The sequence below is a fragment of the Fukomys damarensis genome, unplaced genomic scaffold, assembly GCF_012274545.1.
Source record: "Fukomys damarensis isolate Sample0158 unplaced genomic scaffold, DMR_v1.0_HiC HiC_scaffold_3, whole genome shotgun sequence".
Classification (NCBI taxonomy): Eukaryota; Metazoa; Chordata; class Mammalia; order Rodentia; family Bathyergidae; genus Fukomys; species Fukomys damarensis.
Genome location: NW_022900915.1, coordinates 18,645,011 through 18,668,953, shown reverse-complemented (window position 1 = coordinate 18,668,953; position 23,943 = coordinate 18,645,011). Strand labels below are relative to the sequence as shown.

General features: G+C 45.3%; 2 protein-coding genes across 2 annotated transcripts in view; both read left to right on the top strand.

Moving 5' to 3' along the window:
- Window positions 1-18,206, top strand: part of Kdm3b (lysine demethylase 3B) — a 65,824-nt gene extending 47,618 nt beyond the window's left edge. Inside the window, exons 14-25 of the mRNA XM_010613778.3 lie at window positions 908-1,035; window positions 2,398-2,677; window positions 3,326-3,582; window positions 5,991-6,257; window positions 7,073-7,244; window positions 7,656-7,746; window positions 7,881-8,011; window positions 9,227-9,346; window positions 10,854-10,993; window positions 13,195-13,371; window positions 14,454-14,588; window positions 16,900-18,206. Coding sequence (XP_010612080.1) covers window positions 908-1,035; window positions 2,398-2,677; window positions 3,326-3,582; window positions 5,991-6,257; window positions 7,073-7,244; window positions 7,656-7,746; window positions 7,881-8,011; window positions 9,227-9,346; window positions 10,854-10,993; window positions 13,195-13,371; window positions 14,454-14,588; window positions 16,900-16,980 — 1,979 coding nt within the window. The 3' untranslated portion in view covers window positions 16,981-18,206. The remainder of the gene's footprint in view (window positions 1-907; window positions 1,036-2,397; window positions 2,678-3,325; window positions 3,583-5,990; window positions 6,258-7,072; window positions 7,245-7,655; window positions 7,747-7,880; window positions 8,012-9,226; window positions 9,347-10,853; window positions 10,994-13,194; window positions 13,372-14,453; window positions 14,589-16,899) is intronic.
- Window positions 18,207-20,165: 1,959 nt separating this feature from the next.
- Reep2 (receptor accessory protein 2) overlaps window positions 20,166-23,943 on the top strand; it is a 5,910-nt gene continuing 2,132 nt past the window's right edge. The window contains exons 1-4 of the mRNA XM_010613779.2: window positions 20,166-20,245; window positions 21,756-21,828; window positions 22,370-22,446; window positions 23,654-23,774. Coding sequence (XP_010612081.1) covers window positions 20,214-20,245; window positions 21,756-21,828; window positions 22,370-22,446; window positions 23,654-23,774 — 303 coding nt within the window. The 5' untranslated portion in view covers window positions 20,166-20,213. The remainder of the gene's footprint in view (window positions 20,246-21,755; window positions 21,829-22,369; window positions 22,447-23,653; window positions 23,775-23,943) is intronic.

Sequence of the window (23,943 nt, the reverse complement as noted above, 5' to 3'; positions counted from 1 at the left end):
GTTTTTTTTTTTTTTTTTTTGAGACAGGGTCTCACTATGTAGTTGAGACTGACCTGGAAGTCACTATGTAGCCCAGGCTGGTCTCAAACTCACAGCATCCTCCTGCCTCTGCCTCTCGAGTGCTGGGATTACAGGTGTGCACCACCACACCCAGCTTGGAAAAAGTATTTTTAATGGAGATAGTCACATATCATAAAAAGTGATAAAAATGATTTATCTTCATTTTTTTTTTTTCAATTAAGCCTGCTGTATTTCTCAGAATTGGATCTCTAAGGATATGTTAAGAGTGCATGTAGCTACTCCACATTCTTTTTTTTGTTTTGTTTTTGGTACCAGGGATTGAACTTGGGTCCTTGCACTTGCGAGGCAGGCAGCGGAACCACGGAGCTAAATCCCCGGCCCTCTATTCCACATTCTGCTCCCCCTTTCTGGTGATAGGAGGACGTCTTATTTCCATATGTCATTTCACACTCCTGTAATTGGCAGGACCAGAATGAAAAAGCCAGTCCTCGGGCTACCAAGAAGATCTCTGGTTTTAGATTTTTAAAAATCTAGCTGAGGGCCAGGGATTTAGCTCAGTGGCATTGCACCTGCCTTGCAAGCACAAGGTCCAGAGTTCGATCCCTTGTGTCAAAAAAAAACAAAAAACAAAAAAATCTAGCTGAAAGCTGAGCGTGGTGGCACATACCTGTAATCCTGGCACTGTGGGAGGCTGAGGCAGGAGGATCCCTGAGAGTTCAAGGCCAGCCTGAGTGAGACCCTGTCTCAAAAAAAAGAAAAAAGAATAAGAGCAGTTCCTGTATAGAAACGTGGTAAGGATTGAGGGGAACAATATAAAGTAGGTCCATGGTTCAAAACATGGCACATACAAGTGTTCCAATATTAATTATTATTGTCCTTTCTTCAGCCCTTTACAATATCGGAGACATGGTACATGCTGCCAGGGGCAAATGGGGCATTAAAGCGAACTGTCCTTGTATTAGTCGGCAGAACAAATCTGTATTGAGACCTGCTGTCACCAACGGGATGTCCCAGGTAAAGTGGCATATGTGAGTGTAACTGGTTTAAGCTTTAATTCTTAGTCCCAGGAAATGCCCCGTTTTCAATTGGGTCGTGCCAAGCTTCTGTAGGATTCCTGTGGAATTAGGGAATTAGGAAGCCTTCTAGAGAGACCCCAGAAATTTTTACTTATGGGATTTAGTTCCCTCTCACTGGTATAGTTTCTTTTCATTAGTCTTAAACCAATTCAGGCTTGGGTGATATAGAATATCGGGGGTTTTTGTATCTTGCCAAGATGGTGGGGGTTTTGCATGGATAAAGAGTATAGAAAAACCACCAGAAATAATTTGTTAGTTCTAGACAGAGATAGTGATTTTTTTTCCCCCAGTACCAGGATTGTGCTTATGAGGCAGGTGCAGTGCCACTAAGCTAAATCCCCAGCCCAGAGATAGTCATTTTGTCATTTCTCTGTCAGAACCAGAGTTCATTCTGGTTTGATGCTACTTTGAATGTACAGGATTGATTGATTTTGAGACAGGATCTTGCTATGTAGTTGAAGCTGGTCTTGAACTCACTGTGTAGTCCAAGCTGGTCTTCAACTCCTGAGTGCTAGGATTACAGATGGATTAAAGAATCCACAACTATATCAGGTATAATGGCATATACCTATAATCCTAGCTACTCAGGAGACTGAAGCAAAGGGATTTCATATTTTAATCCAATCCGGTCAACTTAGTGAAATCCTATGGCAAAATAAAAAAGGACTGAGGATGTAGCTCAGCACTCCCTGGATTCAATTCTCAGTAACAACCTCCACAAGAAAGTCCACAACATACTTCATACTGCTTACCTTTTTTTTTTTGAGACCAAGGCGATTGGTGGAGAGGGATCTTGACCTCACTGTGTAGCTCAGGTTGGCCTTGAACTCACTGCAATCTTCCTGCCTTGGCCTCCCAAGTGCTGGGATTACAGGTGTGCATCACCACATTGGGCTGCTGCTTACATTTTCAGTGAGAAAAGCCACAGGGGTTAATGTTGAGGGATTTAGAGATATATTTTTGGAGAGTTGACATACTAGAGCAAATAATTTGGAAACCTCGGGAATGTAACAGAGTAATAAACATCAGTTGAGCGTTTGTGTGTGTTAGAACTCTGATAAACTCTTTGCATAATCAGTCTCATTTAATCCCCAGGCTTTGTGGGATTGAGTTTTAAACACCAGTTTGCCATAGCAGAAATGATCTCCAGCATTAAAAATCTTTATTTTATAAACTTCAAGTCTTGTTCACTACATTTTCCAAAGAACTTAGCATAGTTTGCAGCAGTTTGGAGAACTTAGTATACAGTATGTTGGATTAGCCATGCTTCTAACCAGCACTCTGACCTTTTGTGCTTTAGCTTCCTAGCATAAACCCTAGTGCCTCTTCTGGAAACGAAACTACCTTCTCAGGTGGAGGAGGAACTGCAGCGGGAACAATACCAGAGCCCAACCATGTTCCTAAAGGCGATGGCACTGACATCAGACCTGAAGAGCCCCTGAAAGCTGATGGTGCAGTGTCCAATAGCAATAGTGAGCTAAAAGCCATCAGGCCTCCGTGCCCCGACACGGCGCCCCCCTCCTCTGCCCTGCATTGGTTGGCGGATTTAGCAACTCAGAAGGCGAAAGAAGAAACAAAAGGTAAGATGAACACCAGCCTCTGTCTTGCCTGTGGAAGCAGCTGTGGGTTGTTCTGAGATTCTTCAGACTCGAACATTACCATCTGCATTTATGAAGCATGTCGCTTGCTTTCTCCGGCTGATCACATAAAATAAGTGAATCTCTTTCAGTGTCTTTCTAGAAATGGAGCTTTTTAAAAAAGGGATATTCTTGGGCCCTTCCCCAGACCTCCTGAGTCAGAATTGATGGAGTTCTTAAGGAGTTTCCCAGGTGGTTCTATTCTGCATCCAGGGTTCAGACCTAAACTTAGAGAAGTAGCTTTTTCAGTGGACACGAGAGCCACCAACACACAAAGAGAATTGTTAAAAATGCAGATACCTTCACCCTACCCAGAACCATTTAATCAAAATCTCTTGGGGTAGAACCAACAATCTCCATTTTTAACAAGCTGATTCCAGTACAAGTGTTCTGGAGACCCACTTGAAGAATAGTTTTAGAAAACGAGAAAGATGAAAGGCAGATGGGAACAAAAAGAAGTTTGCAATCCAAATCTGAAAAAGAGAGGAAGCCTTAGACAGTTTAGGGGGCACTCAGCTAATTTTTAGGAGTCACTTGTCTGCTGGGTTTTCCTTCCTGTGCCTAATGCTGTTCCCGGTTATGTTCTTACAGAAGCAGGGTCCCTGAGGTCGGTGCTCAATAAAGAGTCTCATTCACCCTTTGGGCTGGACTCGTTCAACTCCACTGCAAAGGTCTCTCCGTTGACTCCAAAGCTTTTTAACAGTCTGTTACTGGGTCCCACTGCCTCCAACAACAAAACCGAAGGCTCTAGCCTTCGAGACCTCCTTCACTCCGGGCCCGGGAAGCTTCCTCAAAGCCCCCTGGACACAGGCATACCCTTCCCCCCGGTCTTCTCTACATCCTCAGCAGTAAGTGTCCTCGCTACAACTCTAGCCTTTCCTGCTTTTCCATGAAAGAACTATCAGAGATCTGATGGTTGGGTTAGAGGGTCCACGGGTGATTTGTGTTCTCTGCCTTGTCAAGCTGACAAGATCTCTCTTTACATTAAGTTTTGGGAATGTTTAAGATCCTTTACACAGGGAACCTTTTTTACCATGTTAGGAAGTCAATAAAAATTGAGACATTGAGATTTTTTCATGCATCAGTAGAAAAGTAATTAATTACAAGGAACCACTTGCTTTTCTTGTAGATGTGAAACTTTGTTTTACTTAGGCAGCATATTCACAATGTACTTACTCTTTGATATCTGATAGACATCTCAGACTTTGAGTACATCTAAAACTGAACTCCTGATCAACTTCCTGTGGGCTTGCGCCTCTTAGTTCTCCTCTCTTATTCAGTGGTATCTCCATCCTTCCAATTGCTCATCCCAAAATCTTAGAATTATTTGGGCTTCCTCTCATTTATATTTTGTATCTAATTTGTCAATAAATCCTTTCAGATATATTCAGAATGTACCTATTCCTCATCATTTGTACCTCTTTGTCTAATCTGAACGAGCATCCTCTCTTGCTTAAATTTTTGCAGTAAATTATTTATGGATTGCCTTTTTCTACCCTTTCCAGTCCATTTTCAACAGTTAGTGTAATCCTTTTCAAATGTAAGCCAGATGATGTCACCGCTGCCTAACATCCGCCAAGGCTACCTGTGGCTCCCATAAGCTAAGCAAAGTTCTTGCAGTGGACCGCAAAGCACTGGACCTGTCTGTTCCTTTCGCCTCCCCAGCCTTACCCCTGCTTTGTTCACTTGCTCCGACCCTACCCACCTCTTGCCGTCCTCGAACATGGCCAGGCGTGCTTCCTCCGCAGCGCCTTTGCACTCGTTACTTCTTCTAAGTAGGGTTTTCTTCCTGTGTAGCCACACGGCTTGCTTCAGCAGCAGCTCCTTTCTTCACTCCTGAAATGTCACCCTTGCCAGTCTTTCTTCATGCGTCACTCTTTTTAAAAGTCTGCCATACTTCCAGCCTGCACACGTAAATGTTTCCCTGCTTCTTTTTTTTATAGCACTTACCACCATCAGACATTGTTTTATTTATTGTCTGTTTCTTGCCTTTCCTAAAGGCATTTTTGACTGTTTTATTCACAGATACTGTATAGCTCTAGTGCCATGGTGTTTGATCCATAATCATATTTAGTAAGTATTTATTGAATGAATGAACTGATACATAAGGTTAACAATTTACAGGATATGAAAGGAGGATGTACAGTGAAAAAGCTCCTACCTACCCTGTCTCCCGGGCACCCATTTTCCCTTTCTGGAGGTCACCATTGTTTCTTGAATGTCATTTTAGAAATATTTTCATATGCATATAGTTTTTCCCCTTCTTTATACAAGTGTTCTAAGGTTTTCTATGTTTCAGTTTGTAGGTCTTGCAGATCATTCTAAACAAGTACTTAAATATTTTTCTCATTCTATTTTATGATTAAGGGCTGAAGTTTGATGAGCTGCAAGTGGTTGAGCCTATACAACTTGGATTATTTCTTGAATCAGTTAAAAAAAAAAAAAAAGACAAAACAGTTATTTTATAAATAAAAGTATAAATACTTGCTTCCTCCCTCAGTCCTATTTTGTTTTTGTTTTAACTTTTCTAGGATGTTACATGGTTACATGCTTTTTATAGAGATAGCAATTAGTGATACTTGAGTCACAAGATTATCAAGTTTACAAAAGCCTCCCCTCCTTCTATCTGCAACTTTAGGAATGTCACTTTCATCTCTGGGACTGAGCTTTCCATGTGCTGAAACAGATGAGAGATGCTCCGTGGGATGGTAGTGAGGGAAGAAGTGGAGAGTGATCCGCCCGCTGTCCCGTGTACAGCTCCTTTTGGGTACCCTGATACACCCTGCTGTTGGGGAAGGCACTCCCTGGCGGAAACCACTGCCTGACAGCTCTCTTCCATAACTTAAATACTGTATCTTTTGGGCAGTATATACTGACCAGAAAAAAATGTAGAACCCCCAAACTAAATGATCTTTTTCAAAAAATTATAACATTTTGTGAACTCCGCAGTCTATGTGCATATACTTAGCACAGAGCTAAGTGCCAGAGATATTCCTTAGGTCTCAAGTCTCTTTGTTGAGGCAGAGAAATCTTTTCTTTCATAAATGAAAGGCAAAATATGAAAGGTAGAAGAATTTGAGATGATAAAAAATACTGACTTTTTATCCCCCCCATTACTGAAGACATTTTTAATAACTTACTTGGAATTTAATCAGAGCTCTCAGAATTCCCTGTGAGTACAGCCGTGAGGCAGGGTTTTGAATGCTGTTCTCCTGCTGCCTCAGTCAGGCTTACTTGGTGGCTTTGTGTCTGTCAGGGAGTGAAGAGCAAGGCCAGCCTACCCAACTTTCTTGACCACATCATTGCTTCTGTGGTGGAAAATAAGAAAACCTCAGATGCTTCAAAGAGGACCTGCAACTTGACTGATACCCAGAAGGAAGTGAAGGAGATGGTGATGGGGTTAAATGTGCTAGACCCCCACACCTCTCACTCCTGGCTCTGTGATGGGAGGCTCCTGTGTCTCCATGATCCCAGCAACAAGAACAATTGGAAGATCTTCCGGGAGTGTTGGAAGCAAGGCCAGGTAAGCAAGAATAAGTAGTTCCCAGGACTAGCTGTCCCTCTACCAAGATATTTCCAGGGTTCTCTCAGAGATCTTTTGCCACGGAGATTTAGAAATAGTAAGTCTGGGCCGGGGATTTAGCTCAGTGGCACTACACCCGCCTTACAAGCACAAGGTTCTGAGTTTGAGCTCCTATACAAAAAAGAAAAGAGAAATAATGTTTGTTGATATCCTTGCTACTTCAGATTGTCTTGAATTTTTAAAACCTAGAAGATTTCTAAAACTACATTGTGCATCCTTTTACCTCAAAGCTATGTAGCTGTATTCTTTTATTGGGTACTGGGGTGCAAACTCGGGACTTTGCGCTTATGAGGTAGGCAGTGGAACCACTGCTGTAGCTCTCTTCTTAAAAGGACAGTTAAAATTCCTGTTAGGTGTGGGGTGGTGTGGGTGTTTTGTTTGTTTTGATTTGTCTTGCTTTGTTTTGTGTTTTGAGGCAGGGTCTTTCTATGTAGCCCAGGCTGGCCTCGCACTCAAAACGATCCTCCTGCCTCAGCCTCCTGAGTGCTGGGATTATAGGTGTGGGTTGCCACACTCAATTCTCCATGACTTTTATATGTTGAAATCCATAGATTATAAAACTGGAAATGAACATTAGATTTTCTTTTTTTCTTTTTTTCTTTTTTTTTTTTCCTTTTATTGAGTTTATTGGTACAATCTAGGTATATAATACTCATTAGATTTTCTTGAAGAGCCCTCCCCGGGAAACATCCTGAAGCCCTAGAGCTAATGGTATTTCCTAGATGTCTCTGGTTTGCATATGTTTGTTTCCACAGCCAGTACTGGTTTCAGGGGTGCATAAAAAACTGAAGTCTGAACTCTGGAAACCTGAAGCCTTTAGCCAGGAATTTGGAGATCAAGATGTGGACTTGGTGAACTGCAGAAACTGTGCTATAATTTCTGACGTGAAAGTTCGGGATTTCTGGGATGGCTTTGAGATCATATGCAGTAAGTAGCTTGGAAATCTAAGCAGACTAGGAAGTAGATATCTATGTACCCAGCCCTGTTCCCTGAGGGAACGTACGGTATTCTCTTGGCAAGTGGAAGCTTATGCCTAGTGCTGAGCCTATATTTTGCATGGCAATCTTATAGATTGCCATCGTGCAGGGCAGGCTTAGGCTTGAGCATGTGAGACCATGGAGTATGTTTAGCATTTTCACTCTGAGGAAAGTCCTGTGTTGTGGAGAAATATGTTATGTGCTACAGCAGTGGGTAAGGAATACAAAGTCCACCTAACCTAATCCTTTATGGGGGTTACAGTCTGAAATAAGAGGTTTGGCTCCTAAAACTCTTTGTCAGTGGAATATTGGGCAGCACCCAGCCCAGCAGATGTTTGTGAGACTGCTGTCTGTCTTCCAGAGCGATTAAGGTCAGAAGACGGACAGCCCATGGTGCTCAAACTCAAGGACTGGCCTCCTGGGGAAGATTTTCGGGACATGATGCCCACAAGGTTAGTGACCTCCAGTGGTATGATCTTCAGAGACTTGTCCTGGCTGAAGCTGTCAGAATATTACAGAGAAGTAAACTGCCTCTTTGCTTGCTTCCTCTGTAGCAAGCTAAGTCATCTTTCCTGCTGTTTTATAGGTTTGAAGATCTGATGGAGAACCTTCCTCTGCCAGAATATACCAAACGAGATGGCAGGCTCAATCTGGCCTCTAGGCTACCCAGCTACTTTGTAAGGCCTGATCTTGGCCCCAAGATGTACAACGCCTACGGTATGAGGGAGAGGCAGAATTGCCCCTTCGGTAGACCATTGTTCTCCTTTCACTCAGGGGAGATCTGTGAGTTATATGTAGAGATGATTGAGGACTGTGACTGGTGCTGGATAGGTTAATAGTTTCCAAGACTGTTTGGAATATGTTTGTTTTTGTCATACTGATTTGTGTAACATCCGCAAGGGCCCTGTCCACAAACTTTATATCTCTAGGAGTTAGATACTTTTCCAAAAATGGTACTACAGCCGGGCATGGTGGCACACGCCTGTAATCCCAGCACTCAGGAGGCTGAGGCAGGAGGATCACTGCGAGTTTGAGACCCAGCCTGGACTACATAGTGAGTTCCAGGTCAGTCTCAACTACATAGTGAGACTCTGTTTCAAAAAAAAAAGTGGTACTACACACTTGAGTAAATACCGAATAGTTTCTCTGGTGTGAAAAACTAAAAGTGTAAATAAGGTTCAAATGGTACAGTAGTGTGAAATAAGACAAAAATGGTTAAAAGAGAAGTGGGAAGGGGAGGGGAAAGGAAATAAGGGAAAAGAAAAAATGGAAGCAAAAGTCTTTGTAAATAGGGAAGGGTGAAGGGGTGAAGGGAGGGCCAGGGGTATGGGAAAAAAATAAGAACCAAGACATATCATGTAAAGGTATAGGATCTCAACTGTAAATGTAACTGTATTGTTTGCTTTAAATGTACCAACAAACTTAATGGGGAAAGACTGGTACTCAAGGAGACATACTCTTAGATTTAAAAGACTTGATTAAAAAACAGTGGAGAAGGCTGGATACCATAGTACTGAGACAGTGCTTGGTAAAGTTCAGAAATGTCTGATCTAAGTTACTATGAAAGTTGAGTTTTAATCTGAATTTCCTAATGTCTTATTTTGCTTATTAAAGAGGGACCATCTTTGGGGAATTGTTTGGTTCCATGGCCCAAGCTAAATGTCACCCAAGCTAGAAATCAAACAGTAAGAGAAAAGAATTTCTCTTTTTTTTAGTGATGCTGGGGTTTGAACCCAGAACCTCACATGTGCTAAGCAAGCACTCTGCTACTGAGCCATACCCCCAGCTCCTTTTTCTTACTAAACAGACAGACTTCACTCTCACAGTTTATTCAGTTAAAGTACATCCTTGAGCATATTTTCAGTTGTATAGTCTGTGTGGGTTCTTTATAGTGTGGACCCCTTATCTTGCTTGTTTCCCTTTTACCTCTAGGCTTGATAACTGCAGAAGACAGAAGGGTTGGCACAACAAATCTTCACTTAGATGTGTCTGATGCCGTTAACGTGATGGTGTACGTTGGGATCCCCATCGGGGAGGGTGCTCATGATGAAGGTAGGATTTCTAGAAAAACTGCTTCAGATGGTAAGGCTGGCCCTCCAGGTAGCATTGCACATTTTCCTCCTGAGTCAGAATCAGTAGCTTTTTCTTACTACGATTCTACCAGGCCTTATGTGTAGGTACTCAAGGGATGCTGCCACACAAAAACTGGTTCTAGGAGAGAGGAGTGTTGGATTGTGTATCTCTGACCAGAGCCTCTTTCTGGGTATAGTGTTCTTTTCCTCTGAGTGTGTAGTCTCACAAAGAGAATGAAGAAGAAAGGACAAACTCATCTGTTAGGGCTATCAGCCAGATCAGATGTGGAGTGAGATGTTAAAGCCAGGTCACCTGCATAAAAATATTTTGCTGCCACCTCTTTTTTTTTTTTTTCAATTGAGGCAGGGTGTCATGTTGTGTATTTAGGCCGGTCTTAAACTTACTGTGTAGCCCGGGTTGGCAATCCTCCTGCCTCAGCCTCCCAACTACTGGGATTACAGGTGTGCACCACCACGCCCAGCAGCTACCTCTTAGGCTAAGTGTTTATCTCAAGAGCACTAACAATACTATGGTCCCCATTGTATTAATGGCTGGTTGCACAGGATGCCTTCTAGAACAGCTCAGATCTGATTGTTAAAATTAGTGTGTGGTGGACCAGGGATTTAGTTCAGTGGTAAGGTGCCTGCCTCACAAGTGCAAGTACAACATCCCAAGTTCCATCCCCAGTACCATACACACACACACACAAAAAAAAAAAAATTCATGTGTGGTTTATTATGAAAGTTTCAGAGAAATGAGTTAAAAAAAAAAAAGAAAGCAACTTAAAATTTCAAAGTTTAGGAATAATCAGTATTATTATCTTGGTATATTTTTAATTTGCTTACGATGCTGCATATTTACAAACCCTTGCATTAAGTTATCTTTTAGGGTGTTGTTCTTGATAAGCAGTAGAAGCTAATACTCTTTAACTTGGCAGAGGAGCTTTGCCCTTTGTAGGCTTGAATTCACAGAATCCTAGAGGTTCGAAAGGTCTTGCAGTAGGAAGTAGTCTGCAAGTTAAACATAAGAGATGGCTATGCAATTTGAGCAAAAAATGTGTCTTAATGAAACTGTACCTCCAAAAATGCTGGGTCTCTATAGTATTAAGTAAAGGAAGTTTAGTGTTGTTTTTCCTGTGTGTGGACCTGAAACCAATATGAGTTTTTCTTGGTTTTGTTTTGGGGGTCTTTTTTTGTGTTTGGTTGTTTTTTTTTTAAACAGTCTCGTTATGTAGTTCAGACTGACCTTGAACTCACTATGTAGCCCAGGCTGGCCTTGAGTTTCTGATCCTCCACCTCAGCCTTCCAAATGCTGGGATTATAGACATGTACCACCACGCCCAGCCCTCCAATATGAGTTTTGATTCTTTGTTTTAAAATTTGAGAAAGATAGGAAAAAAGACCAAACTTGTTTGAATTAGACATTGTGCTTCACTCCAAGGTATACTGAAATAACCAACTGCCTTGAATTGTTTTGCTCTTTCCAGAAGTACTCAAGACAATTGATGAGGGAGATGCTGATGAGGTAACAAAGCAAAGAATTCATGATGGAAATGAGAAACCAGGTGCTTTATGGCACATCTATGCCGCCAAGGATGCAGAAAAGATCCGAGAGCTGCTCCGAAAGGTATGCCTCTGGGTGGGCTGGAAGCTGAGCCAGCACGCCTAGGGTTTGTCGTGGGGGTATTAAAGACCTGTTAATGTTGAAGACATGGCTCAGGGGTACAGCACTACTTGCCTAAGCATGCCTGAAGCCCTCAGTTCAATACCACATAAAAAAGGAAGAAGACAGATAGCCCTTAGCCATGGTATTTCTCTCTCTCTCTCTCTCTCTTTTTTTTTTTTTTTTTTTTTTTTTTTTTGTAATGGGGATTGAACTCAAGACCTTGTGCTTGTGAGGCAGGCAGCAGAACTACTGAGCTAAATCAATCCCCGGTGGTATCTCTTCTTAAAATGACCAGAAGGCCTGAATTAACACTTAGTATTGAATAAAATAAAGCAAAAGCTCACCAGAAATAGTACTGTAGCAAATTGGATTTATGCTCTGTGTTACTTTTCTCTCATTGCTGAGACAAAATACCTGACATCCAAAGTTGAAGGAGAAAAAGTTTATTTGACTTACAGTTCATAGAGGCTTCATTCCTTAATCAGCTGGCTCCAAGGCAGGGTAACAGAGGGGCAGCAGTTCATGACAGCAGAAGCATCAAAAAGCAACAAGAGTTGTAGGAGGGGTGTCACGAGGAAAAACAGTTCATGGTGCCCACAAGGTAGCCAAAGCAACAAGGGATCTTAACAGTGTCTTTCTGCTCCTTTCATTTTACTCACACTCGTCAGAGTGATGCCAAACCAGTCACTGTGTGTAGTGAGTGATTTAGTAATCACACACCCTTAATCCTAGCATCACATGTGCCAGATTTAGCCACCTTTTTTTACTTTTTTTTTTGGTACCAGGGATTGAACTCAGGCCTTGCTCTTGCAAGGCAGGCTCAGTGGTTCCACCGCCTGTCTCACAAGCACAAAGACCCGAGTTCAATCCCCAGTACCAAAAGAAGAAACAAGACAGCATGAGCTGGGGATTTATTCAGCTCAGTGGCACCGCACCTGCTTCTAAAGCTCAAGGTCCTGACTTCGATCCCTGGTACCAAAAAAAAAGACTGCATGAGGCTTTGAGGGGACATCTAGACACAAGCCACAGCATGCTGTTAACTTTTTCTTTTTTTGAGACAGGGTCTTGTTGTGTGCCCCAGGCTGGTCTCAAATTCATGGCAGTCCTCCTGCCTCACCCTCCCACAGGCTGGGATTACAGGAATGTGCCACTACTCCTGGCTAACTTTTATATATTTTTGGTAGTAACCCTTACTTTAGGGGAATATGTTCTAAGACCTTCAGTGGATACCTAAGCCATCAGTAGTACCAGACTCTGTATTATTCTATCTTTGCCTATGCATACATACCAATGACAAAGTTTATTAATAAGGCACAGTAGAAAATTAATAATATAGAACCATTATATTGTAATAAAAGTTACCAGGAATGTGGTCAATATCTTACTCTCACCCCTGTTACCCTTTCAAAATATCAGAGCCAGATGTGGTGGAATCCAGCACTTCGGAAGCTGAGACAGGAAGATTGAGAGTTTAAGGCCAGTCTGGGCTACATAGTGAAACCTTTTCTCAACAACATTGAAAAATCTCATTGTATTTTCACTAAAGGAAGAACTTTATGGCTTGTCTTTGACTTATCTAAATTTCTAGCATCGTTACTTTAGCACTGTGGGCAATTATCAAGTAAAATAAAGGTTATCTGAACACACCATGATACTGTAGCAGTCCAAACTGAGACAGCTACTAGGTGACTAACAGACAGACAGGTGTGTACAGCTCGCATGGATTTACAGACAAGGGCTGAGTCAGAGTCACATCCAGGATGCAATGGAGCTGGACAGTGTGAGATTTCATCACCGTACTCAGAACAGTATACGATGTTTTGTTTGTTTGTGTATTATTATGGTACTGGGGATTAAACTCAGCGCCTTTATACTATAGGACCCAGCCTGGTACAAAAAAAAGAAAAAAGAAAAGTAAGACTGGGCTCAAACTTGTGATCCTCATGTTTTGGCCCCCATGCTGGGATTTCACTTGCCTAGTGTGCACATTTCCCTGAGTTCAATACCTAGCACCACAAAAAATAAATGTATAAATTATTTTTGGAATTTTCCTTTTACTACTTTCAGTCTGTGATTGACTGAAAACAGAAAACAAAACTCTGGGTTAGTGTGGAATCCATTATATTATATTTTCTGCTTTTGGATTTTAATCATGGCTTCAGGTTGGAGAAGAGCAAGGCCAAGAGAATCCCCCTGATCATGACCCAATTCATGACCAAAGTTGGTACCTGGACCAGACCCTCCGCAAGCGCCTCTACGAGGAGTATGGTGTGCAAGGTTGGGCCATCGTGCAGTTCTTAGGTGATGCCGTCTTCATACCTGCTGGAGCCCCTCACCAGGTGGGTTCTAAGTTGGCCTTGGACTGTGTAATTCCATGGACTGACTTCTTTTCTGCTTCTCTTTTTGAATCTGGCAAGAGATATAAATGAATTGGGTGTGATAACGTACCTTGTAATCCCAGCTACTGAGGAGGCTGAGCTTGAGGCAGGGGGATCGCAAGTTCAAAACCAGCCTAGGCAACTCGTCAAGGCCCTGTCTCAAAATAACAAAAAAGGGAGCCAGGGATTTAGCTCAGTGGTGCCACTGCCTGCCTTACAAGTACAAGGTCCTGAGTTCGATTCCCAGTACCAAAATTTTTTTTTAAATAACAAAAAAGGCGGGGGTTATAGTGGGAAGAGTAGCAGGTAGATAGAGATCAATGGCAGGATTGGACTGATTTTTTTTTTTTTTTTTTGTACCAGGGATCAAACTCGGGTCCTTGCCCTTGCCAGGCAGGTGGTGGAACCACTGAGCTAAATCCCCAGCCCTGGACTGATTGTTCTTAACCCACACCTTATTTTGTTTTTTAATTAAATGCTTGTTCTAAAACTTTTTTAATAGTGCAGAGTATTAACTAAAAGAATGAAATTCCTCACATAGCTGCTTGTACCATACCCATTTCAGTCCCCTCATCCTGACTTCCCAATCTAATTTTCTTCCCTGGAGGTAGCCCATCCTTAAAATTTTTTAAATATGTTTTTTAGACTATTTTCTATGAAAGTAGTAAAATTTTTATTTATAAATTTTTACAGCAGTATTTCCTGTTGTTGTTTGTTGTTTTTATAAAAACAGAGAGCCAAGTATGGTGGTATCTACCTATAGAGTCAGCTATTCTAGAGGCTGAAGCAAGAGTATCGCTTGAGCCCAAAGCTTTGAGGCCTCCTTGGGCAACATAGCAAGTGTAAAAGAAAAAATGGTGGGCTGGAGATTTAGCTTGGTGCCTCCACCTCCTGCCTTGCAAGCGAAAGGTCCCGAGTTCGATCCCTGGTACCAAAAAAAAAGAAAATATATAGAGCTGCTTTTGTTTTTACTATCATGACATTTTCAATGAGTAATTGAATCTCTGATGTCTGATGTTTTCTCTTTATATCCCTCACCTCAGGTTCACAATTTATATAGTTGCATAAAAGTAGCAGAAGACTTTGTGTCTCCAGAACATGTGAAGCACTGTTTCCGCCTGACTCAGGAATTCAGGCATCTCTCCAACACGCATACAAATCATGAAGATAAACTGCAGGTAAATCACCCATCTGCTCATGGTGCCCTCTCATCTCCTGCTCACATACACAGAAGGCACTCTACTGGCTCAGGTGACTTCTAGGGGTGTTACTGCAGGAGAAATGACTCAGAAACCTTGTCTGGGTACTTGAAGTTTTCCTTTTAGGAACATCTGATCCATCCTCTTCAGTTGCACTTAGAGACTACCACCCTTTAACCAAATCATTTCCAGTGTGATAATTCCCTGTTCTCTGCCCTTGGGAGCTCTAGTCAGTCAGTCTGTGTGTCTTTCTTTCTTTTCGTTTTTTGTTTGTTTGTTTGTTTTTGTTTTTTAAACAAGGTCTTGCTATGTAGCCCAGGCTGGCCTCACACTTTTGGCAATCCTCCTGGTTCAGCCTCCCAAGTGCTGGGATTACAGGTGTGTGACACTGTGCTCCAAAAGATTGTTTCAGTATAGTGGACCCTTGACTTACAAACTCAGTTTGTTTATGAGAGCTGGTTATAACTCAGGTTGGTCAGTTGAAGGTATAGGCTCATCTACACAGCCTTCAAAGTCTCTCCCCTGGCCAGGTGTGGTGGCGCACGCCTGTAATCCCAGCACTTGGGAGGTTGAAGCAGGAGGATTGCTGTGAATTCAAAGCCAGCCTGGGCTACATAGCTAGACCCTGTCTCAAAAAAACCCAAAGTCTCTCTCCTGTATGCAAGCAGATCTCAGGGTCCTTAGACATTGGCCCAGGATTTCTCAGTTAACCCCACACAGGAAAGGATGTTGTAATGTTCCTTTCAGAAATCTCTAAGGGTTAAATCTGTATCTGAGACCATCAGGAAGCATGAGCAAGTGGCCTACATTTGGGTCTTAACTCAAAACTTTGGCTGTGTAAGTTAAGACCAAAATTCCAATTGTAACCCAAGTTGTTTGTATGTCAGGCCAGTCATAACTCAAGGGTATACTGTATTAGTAACTGACTAGATTCACCTCCCTGTGCAGGTGGGAAAAGCACTATGGCAGTGTGTTCTAAGTACATTTCCAAAAAGAGGTCTGGCCTTGAAGCTATTGTGGGAGCAAATTTCTGTATCAACGCATTTTGTGAGAGCCTCCCTAAGGATTGTGCCTGGGAACTGTACTTGGAGGGGTGAAACTTGTTTTTCCTTATAAAGCCAGGCTGGGCATTCAGTTTAGGTTTCCTCTGCTCTTGCATTGCATTGGAATTTTAAGGACAGAATTTCATTGTTAATACATTTGGGCACTTGAGTAGTTAGTATAAAAGAGTAAGGAAGCAAGATTCACCATGCAGAACCTCAGCAATTTGATTACACACTGTCCAGCCTTTTATGGCCTCTGTCCTGCCAAGCCTGTTTGTCATTATCTTCTTTGGTGGTGACACATCAGGTTGGAGGAAGTTTTTCTTAATTGTTCATGGATCCAGTAACCTTCAACCCTAAGCCTGATCTGCTCTTCCTTTTTCAAAATTTAAAGGATTTCAAGCCAGGCGTGGTGGTGCATGCCTGTCATCCTAGCACTTGGGAGGCTGAGGCAGGAGAGTTGCTGAGAGTTGGAGGCCAGCCTGAACTACACAGTGAGATGCTGTCACAAAAAGAACACTACCCACCCCCCAAGAAAAAGCAGTAGGACCTTAAGCAAAGTTCTTAAATATGGAACCTTGATTTCCTCAATTTGTAAAATGGAAATAATAAAACAGGTATGGTAACACATTCCTGTTATCCTGGCTACTTAAAAGGCTGAGACAAGATGATTGCTAGTTCAAGACCAGCCTAAGGGCCGGGATTCAGCTCAGTAATTCCTCCTCCGCCTGCCTCGGAAGCACAAAGACCTGAGTTCGATCTCCGGTACCAGAAATAAATACATAAATAATAAAAAAGACCAGCCTGAGCAACTTAGTGCCACCATGTCTCCACAAAGGCCTGAGGACGTAGTTCAGCGGTAGAGTGCTTGCCAGGGCCGTGGATTCAGTCCCCAGCACCAAAGAAGGGGTGAGTGGTTCTGTACGGGGGAGTGGTAGTTGAATCATCTCACAAAGATACAGCAAAGATTAAACGAAAGTACATATAGAGAGCTTAGTAACAGGCCAAGAACATGGTAAACACACAGATGATAGTATATAGCCTTTCCAGGGGTTTCATTATTCTTTCTTGGAAATGGACCGTGTGAGGTACGTGATTTGTGAATCACCGTGAGGATTGACTTAGGAAGTGCAGTTGTTGGGATTGCCTCACTAACCAGCGGGCCTCGTCAGGGTAGAGTGCACACTTGTGTTTTCAGGACCATGGCACACAGATGCCATGAACTAATGGTGCTGATTACCCTCCAGGTGAAAAACATCATTTACCACGCAGTGAAAGATGCTGTTGGCACCCTCAAGGCTCATGAATCCAAACTGGCACGGTCATAGGAATGGAGAAGTCCCAAGCACCCCCATGAAGCAGGTCTTTCGCTCACGACACTCACAGGGACTGGCAGGGTTCTCGGTGCAAGTAGAGGCCCTTGCCCGGAGCCGGTGTGGTCAGTATTACAGACTCTCCAGCCACTCTCTGCACCGCCTCAGAACTGAAGGCTGCACTGCTCACACACTTTCAGACTCCAGCCCAGGGTGCTGCCTCCCCCACCCTGCAGCCTCCGGGAATCTGACTGCCTGGACATCATGGGCTTTCCTGCACATTCTCCTGATTTGATATCATGGAAACCAGAAATGTGGGCACACCGTTTTTCTCTCTTCCTCTTGTGCCTAATTAAGTGGGAATGTGTTTGGAGCTGGCGGGAACCCCATAGCTGGTACAAGTAGAGGTGATTGCTTACACACACCTGGTGGAAGCCTTACAGTGTCTGCACATGACTCCGACACAGCGCGTCCAGGAGACGGCGCAGTCACTCCCCATACTCTCCCTGAGCACTGGAGTCTCAGGACCTGGGAGAGTCCACTGCTTTTCCCCAGGAGGCTCCAGGATTAGGAAATGTGTGTATTTAGTGAAAAATAGGTTTGTAGTGAAATAGTAACTATTTCATGAAAGTAGATATTTTTAGAATTTTTGAAATGCCACAGTTGTTTTCCTGGATTACAAGGAAAGGCACATGACATTTAGTCTTCCTTTCGCTAAAACTCTTTGAAGAAATATGATTTTTAGAAATCAGCTGCCCATCATAGCACAAATTCAGCCAAAGCAGAACTTAAAGGAATTGGCTTTTAGAATTCTTTTAGTCCCATTCTGTCCCCTGTCCCCTCTTAGTGTTCTTGAGGGATCAGCCATCTCGGAACTTGGTCTTGTCCGAGCTGTGGTGTGTTCCCTCATGCACCCATGGTGACTCCGGGAGCCGTCTTCACCTCTTACCAGCGTTCCCTTGGGACTCCTCAGACATTTCTAAACACAAAACAAAGCTTAATTTCCAACATGACGTTTTTGGGTTTTTGTCCAGAAATATTTTCAGCAAAACTTTCCAACTCAGTGGAGTTTTTATTAAGAATTTATTTGAAAATGATGGAATTCATTGGCCCATAGGTACATTGGGAAATTATCTCTTTCCAGCTGTACTGTAATGCCCTGCAGGCTTGTTTATATGTTCACACTTTTTTTTAAATAAAAGTCATTTACTGTAGAATACTTTTAATTTCACTTTCTGTATTTTAATTTTGTTGAAGGGCTGATTGGGATTTCCATGTTCTTATTAAAAATCTAACAAATTTGTGTGAGTGAACTACATTCTTCTGTGCCAACCCTTCTAAAATCAGGGCCACATTGCAGGCTGCTGGGTTAGAGATGGGAGATTACTTTCCAGGTCTTCACTACTACATTGATCTTTATTCTTTGTTTTCTGAACTTGGAACCAACTGGGAGAAGGGAAAGTTCCAGGGTGAAGTCAGTATGGTTTAGAACAGTAGTGGCAAACCTTCTGCACACGTGCCTTTGAAAGCAGTAAAAGGTTCACCATCACCAGTTTAGAGGATGAATGAAGGAATGGTTTCCCAGTTTGTGCTCCGTGACAGGGCAGAGGCTGGGGGAAAGGGCTGTGGTGTGTGGCCAAAGCAAGGTTTCGGTACTAGTGGTAGAATTCCTCAAAGCAGGAGACCTGACTGTCCTTTTATGAAAACTGTGGCCCTAGATCTACCTGAGAGAAGGTGGAATAATGTCAAACAGGTGTTTTGTTTTGTTTTTTGGTACCAGAGATCTGCCCAAGCAGGCTTTTTTTATCAAGCATAATTGAAGTGTCAGCTGGGGATTTAGCTCAGTGGCACAGCACCTGGTTGGTAAGTGTGAGGTCCTGATTTCGACCCCCAGTTCCAAAATAATAATTAGTATTATTAATACTGAAGTGTTGGAGAATTGAGAACAGAGTGCATTCCAGTTAGAAGACTTTTGGAAAAGCTTTTGTAAGGATTAGCAAGAGGGGTCATAGAGGCTGCTTCTCTGAAACCTATTGGAATACATGTAAACTTGGAGATACAATGATCAGGTTTGGAAATAGACCATTGTGTAGTTCCAGGATGCTGAGTTTGAATAAGACCATAATTCTTTGAAATACAGAACTCAGCAGGTCCATTCAGCCCAGATGGGCACAGGTTGATGCTGTGATCACCAGAAGGGTTACACCTCAACATAGGATGTAGGGGCGGCGGCAGCTTTAAAGTGGGGCAGGAAAGGAGAGCAGTGGGGCTGGCGGGGGGGGGGGGGTGGGGCTTGAGGGCGGAAAGGGTGGGTGGGGGGGGGGGGGGGGGGTGGGTTGGAGCTTGGTTGCTTTGGTGAAAACCAGGAGGCAGGCTAGCCTACATTCTGGATAAAAATGTCCTCAGAACTAGGACATCCGGTGCTTGCTAAGTGGGGGTGGAACTGGAGCCCCTGCGCTTCTCTACCTGTGTCCCAGCCCCACTGTTGGAAGTGAAATCCTGCGCTCGCCAGTCCCAGCTCCGTTCCCCTCCAGTTCACAGACCACCTTTAAAAAAAGCAGATCCGGTGGCACCTGCACGTCTTCTTTCAACTGGGGATTGGGGATTGTGGAGAAAGGGTGGGATGGACTTCAGGTGAATGTTTTTCCAAGACTGTAATAGGGCAGGAGCTTGCTAATCAGTAGTTAGGGATGCAGCCTGTTCAGAATTCCTGGGTTCCTATCTTAAGGGTATGACTTAGTGGTTCTGTGACCTTCTTGCAAATGACTGAACCTTCTTAAACCTCCCAATTCCTTATTTTCAAGATAAGAATAATTATAACTTACGCCTCATAGGATGATCGTGAGGATTCAGTGCAGTAATGTATGTAAAGCTCTTAGCAAAGGGTCTGGCTCACAATAAGCCTTCAACAAACCATAACTCGTTCTTCATGGGATACTTAAGCCTTCAGCCTGATGTGCACAGAACAGGAGGTGGGCTGGGACCAATGTCAGTCTCCGCCCGGGGACTCCAAGCCCAAGGAAGGTGAACCCACGCCTAGAGTAGAGCTCGGAGGGCGAAGGCGCATGCCCAGCCCCAGCAGGTGCTGGTGGGGCGGGCAAGGCCCTGCGACCTCCCCTTTAAGAACCGCCGCCGCCCACGGCCAGCCGCTGCGGCAGGGACCTCCCCTTTAACGCCGCAACTCGGAGCTCGCTGCAGCTGCATCCTCACCGGGCCGGTCCCCGCCCTGCGCCGCGCTCGGCCCCGCCATGGTGTCCTGGATCATCTCTCGTCTGGTGGTGTGAGTGCGGAGGCAGGGGTGGGGTGGGTGACTGGTACAGTGAAGGGATGGGGGTTGCTGCCGGCGCATCGTCCCTGCGGGGGCTCCCGGGAACAGATGTGGGACCCAGGGCTAGAAGGGGCCATGGCAGACCTGGCTTTCCGGGACCTCACCCACGTTATTCATCAATAACTCCTTTTATGTTGAATTTCCTGCTCCTGCGCCCTCCACAGGGGCTGGGCAGCCCCTGGGTTATAGGAGAGGTGGGCTCTTCCCTCTGACTGGCAGATCTGGGATGCAGGACCCGAGCCTCGGATCAGGCCCACCTCCCCCGTCCTCATGCCAGAGCGCAGAGCGTGGCTGGTTCCATCGGGCCCTCCTTCCCTCCTCGCTCTGGCTTCCGCTGTCAGAGGACACCTTAAGATGCCTGGGATGGAAGTCCAGTCATCCATCGGAAAGCAGAGGTCCAGGGAGGACAAAGTGTGGGGTATTGGGGAAGGGATGTGTTCAGCCTGGGATTGTGAAAGTGCTCCCCATCCAGGGTGTTGGTGGCCTTCACTTCTGGCTGCAAGCCACATTGTAGGGCTCTGTCCCTGACTTATCTTTCAAGGCCCGGGAAGAAAACCCCCCATACACACACACACACACACACACACACACACACACACACACTCTTGTCCTTGAGGCTTCTGCCCTACCCCCCACCTGCACAGGCACCTGGGGAGCCAGAGCCAACCGTTGCCCTGAGCTCAGGACCCTACCCCTCAGCTTCCGCCATGGCTGACCCCCTGCGGGCCTGCCCTGTTGCCTGCCCCTCACTGGTGTCACGTGCTGATGTCCTGGTTTGCTAGACGTCTGTGTGGCCTGTAGGATGGTTTGTCCTCTCTGGCCTGGGCAAGCTCCCTAAGGGTCACTGCCTCTTTTTTCCACCTCTCCTTGTGTCTTACCTCTGGTCTGCAGTGGGATCACCAGCCAGGGCCTTGAGTCAAGGACCCTCCTGCGCCTGGTCCCCAGGGTGTTTTCAGGGCCTCCTGCCCCTGTGCCCTCTGGTCCCCAGGGCCAGAGTAGTGCCTCTAACTGCCGGTGGAGTGCTGTGTGAGGTGGTGTCAGGTTCCTTTGTGGAGCGAGCCCTAGCCTGCTTGGCTTTCTCTGAGACAGAGGTGGAGGGTAAGAGAAGATGGGTTAAATAGGCATAAAGCCAAGAAGGAAGGCACTCCTGGAGCAGTGACCAGACCTCCCACTCCACCGGGACTTGCTAGTGCATCACCGAAGATGGAGGATCATGGTCAGTGGGACCACTTTGGACCTTCTAGCCTCTGGCAAGGCCTAGAGAAGAAGTGAACACTGCAGAGGGAGGGGCATGGCCTTCCCTGGCTAGGGTTCCCATGCATGTGCATCTGGAGTCTTGACTGCCTTGGCTTTAACCCCTGATGTGGCTCTCTGGAGTTCTGTCACTTTTCCGGTCACCTACCCACGGGCTGGTGCAAAGTTGGGTGGGAGAGGGGCCCAGTAACCATGCCTGCCTCCCTAGGCTCATCTTTGGCACCCTGTACCCAGCCTATTCTTCCTACAAGGCCGTGAAGACCAAAAATGTGAAGGAATATGTGAGTGGATGACCCAAAACCCCTACCCAATCCACATGGCAGTGATAGAACACAGTGGGTCACACAACAGATGGGGTGACTTAGTGCCAGCCCTGTCAGCTACTGACAAGACCCTGAGTCATGCATGCCTGTAATTCCAGCCATTTAGGAGGCTGAGGCTGGAAGATTGCAAATTCAAAGCCAACCTGAAGAATTTAGCAGGACCCTGTCTTCAAATCTAAAAAACAAATATAAAGGACTAGAGACAAACCTCAGAACTAAGGCCCTGGGTTCAATCCCCAGTACCCCAAAAACAAAATAAAACAAACAAAACTTGAGAAAGGGAACTTCCAGGGTATTCATTTCTCCCAGCCTTAGTGTGATCCACAAAATCTGGGTCCTAGGTGTCCCGCCTCCCCCCAGCATGTCAACAGGCGGAAGTGGGTTCCTGGGTGCTCCTCCCCTTAGCACTGGTACAAGGAACCAGCAGTGCAGATGGGGGCCTGGGTGTTCCTGCCTCTCAGCCCCAGGCCCCAGTGGACGTGACCCTCTGTCCCCCCAGGTGAAATGGATGATGTACTGGATCGTCTTTGCCTTCTTCACCACGGCCGAGACACTCACAGACATCGTGCTCTCCTGGTGAGGTCCCCGCCAGCGTCTCAATGCCCAGGCCCCTACCTTTCTCACCAGGCAGACGGAAGACTGGGACCCAGGGTGCGGGCCCCCGACTCCTGGCCGCTTCTTGGAGTCAGCAGAGTAGGAATAGAAAATCCCCTCATTCTTCGTTCCGCCCAGCATTCAGGAGGCCTACTCACTTACTGTCCCTCTAGGTCATGGCCCTCTAGGGCGCAGCCTCCCTGTTTGTGGAACAGCCATCTGATTCGGTCCTATAGACCTGGGATGCTTGTGTTCCCAAGGCACTTCCCGGGCACTCTTAACTATGCATAAGTGAGCACTTTGAGGACAGGAGATGTATCTGAATCAGTTGCACGTTGACACGAGAAGCTCAGATATGTTTGCTGAATGAGCAAATTCCTCTTGGAAGACCATACTAACAACACAGTGCACTGGAAATAAAAAGAGTTTTACAGAGGGCTGGAAGGTGGAAGATCATTGCAGCAAGGCCCATGTATCTGAGAACAATGGTTTTAGCAGGGGAAAGTGGTTAGAAAAGAGATGGGCTTAAGGATAATGAGTAGCTTCCCTTGACACAAGCTAAGGGGAGGGCTCGATAAGGTTCCTTCTGAGGATGTACAAGACCTGAAGGGACTGTGGCCTGGGCAGGAGCAGCTATGGGAACAGAGAGCAGTTCTTAAAAGCAAGGGCCTCTGGGCCATTTCACGTACCCATAGTCCCAGCTATCAGGAGGCTGAGGCAAGAGCAACCCAGAGCCCTGGCGTTGAGGCCTGGACTGCATAACATAGACACCAGCTCAAAAACATTTCTTTAGCTGGGTGTGGTGGCACACTCCTGGGCAATTTAGCAAGATCCCGTCTCAAAAAAAGTAGGGGGCTGGGGATATAACTCAATGTGAAGGCCATGGATTAAATCCCCAATGCAATCCCACCCCAGATCCCATCCCAGCCCCCTTCGTGGAGGGAGGACAGGAAGAGGAGGGACTTGGAGAAGTAGGTGAGGAAAGCTGCTGCCGGCAAGAACTCCTGGTCACTTCTTATCTTTGCACCCAGAGTCTCAGCTGAGCCTCCCAGTTCCCTGGGGAGCTGCACGGTGACCTCAGCACACAACAACGTGATGGGTCATCCAGGGTCAAGCAGGGATCAGTGTTGCCCATCCAGCCACCCTGACTCCTCCCTGTGCTCTGTGCTTGCCTCTGTCCCCACACCAGGTTCCCCTTCTACTTTGAGCTCAAGATCGCCTTCGTGATTTGGTTGTTGTCCCCTTACACCAAGGGCTCCAGCGTGCTCTACCGAAAGTTCGTGCACCCAACGTTGTCCAACAAGGAGAAGGTTTGTCCTGCTCTAGCTCCCTTCCCAGCCCGCCCCGTGCACTCTCTCGGCTCTCCCTGGGTCATCTGGCCGGGCCCTGGCCTGCCGGGCCAGGCAGTACCTCGGTGCAGGTGTGAGCAAAGGCAGAGCGGCCCCCACCCCTCACCCCTTCCTCCTTCCCCTCACCCCT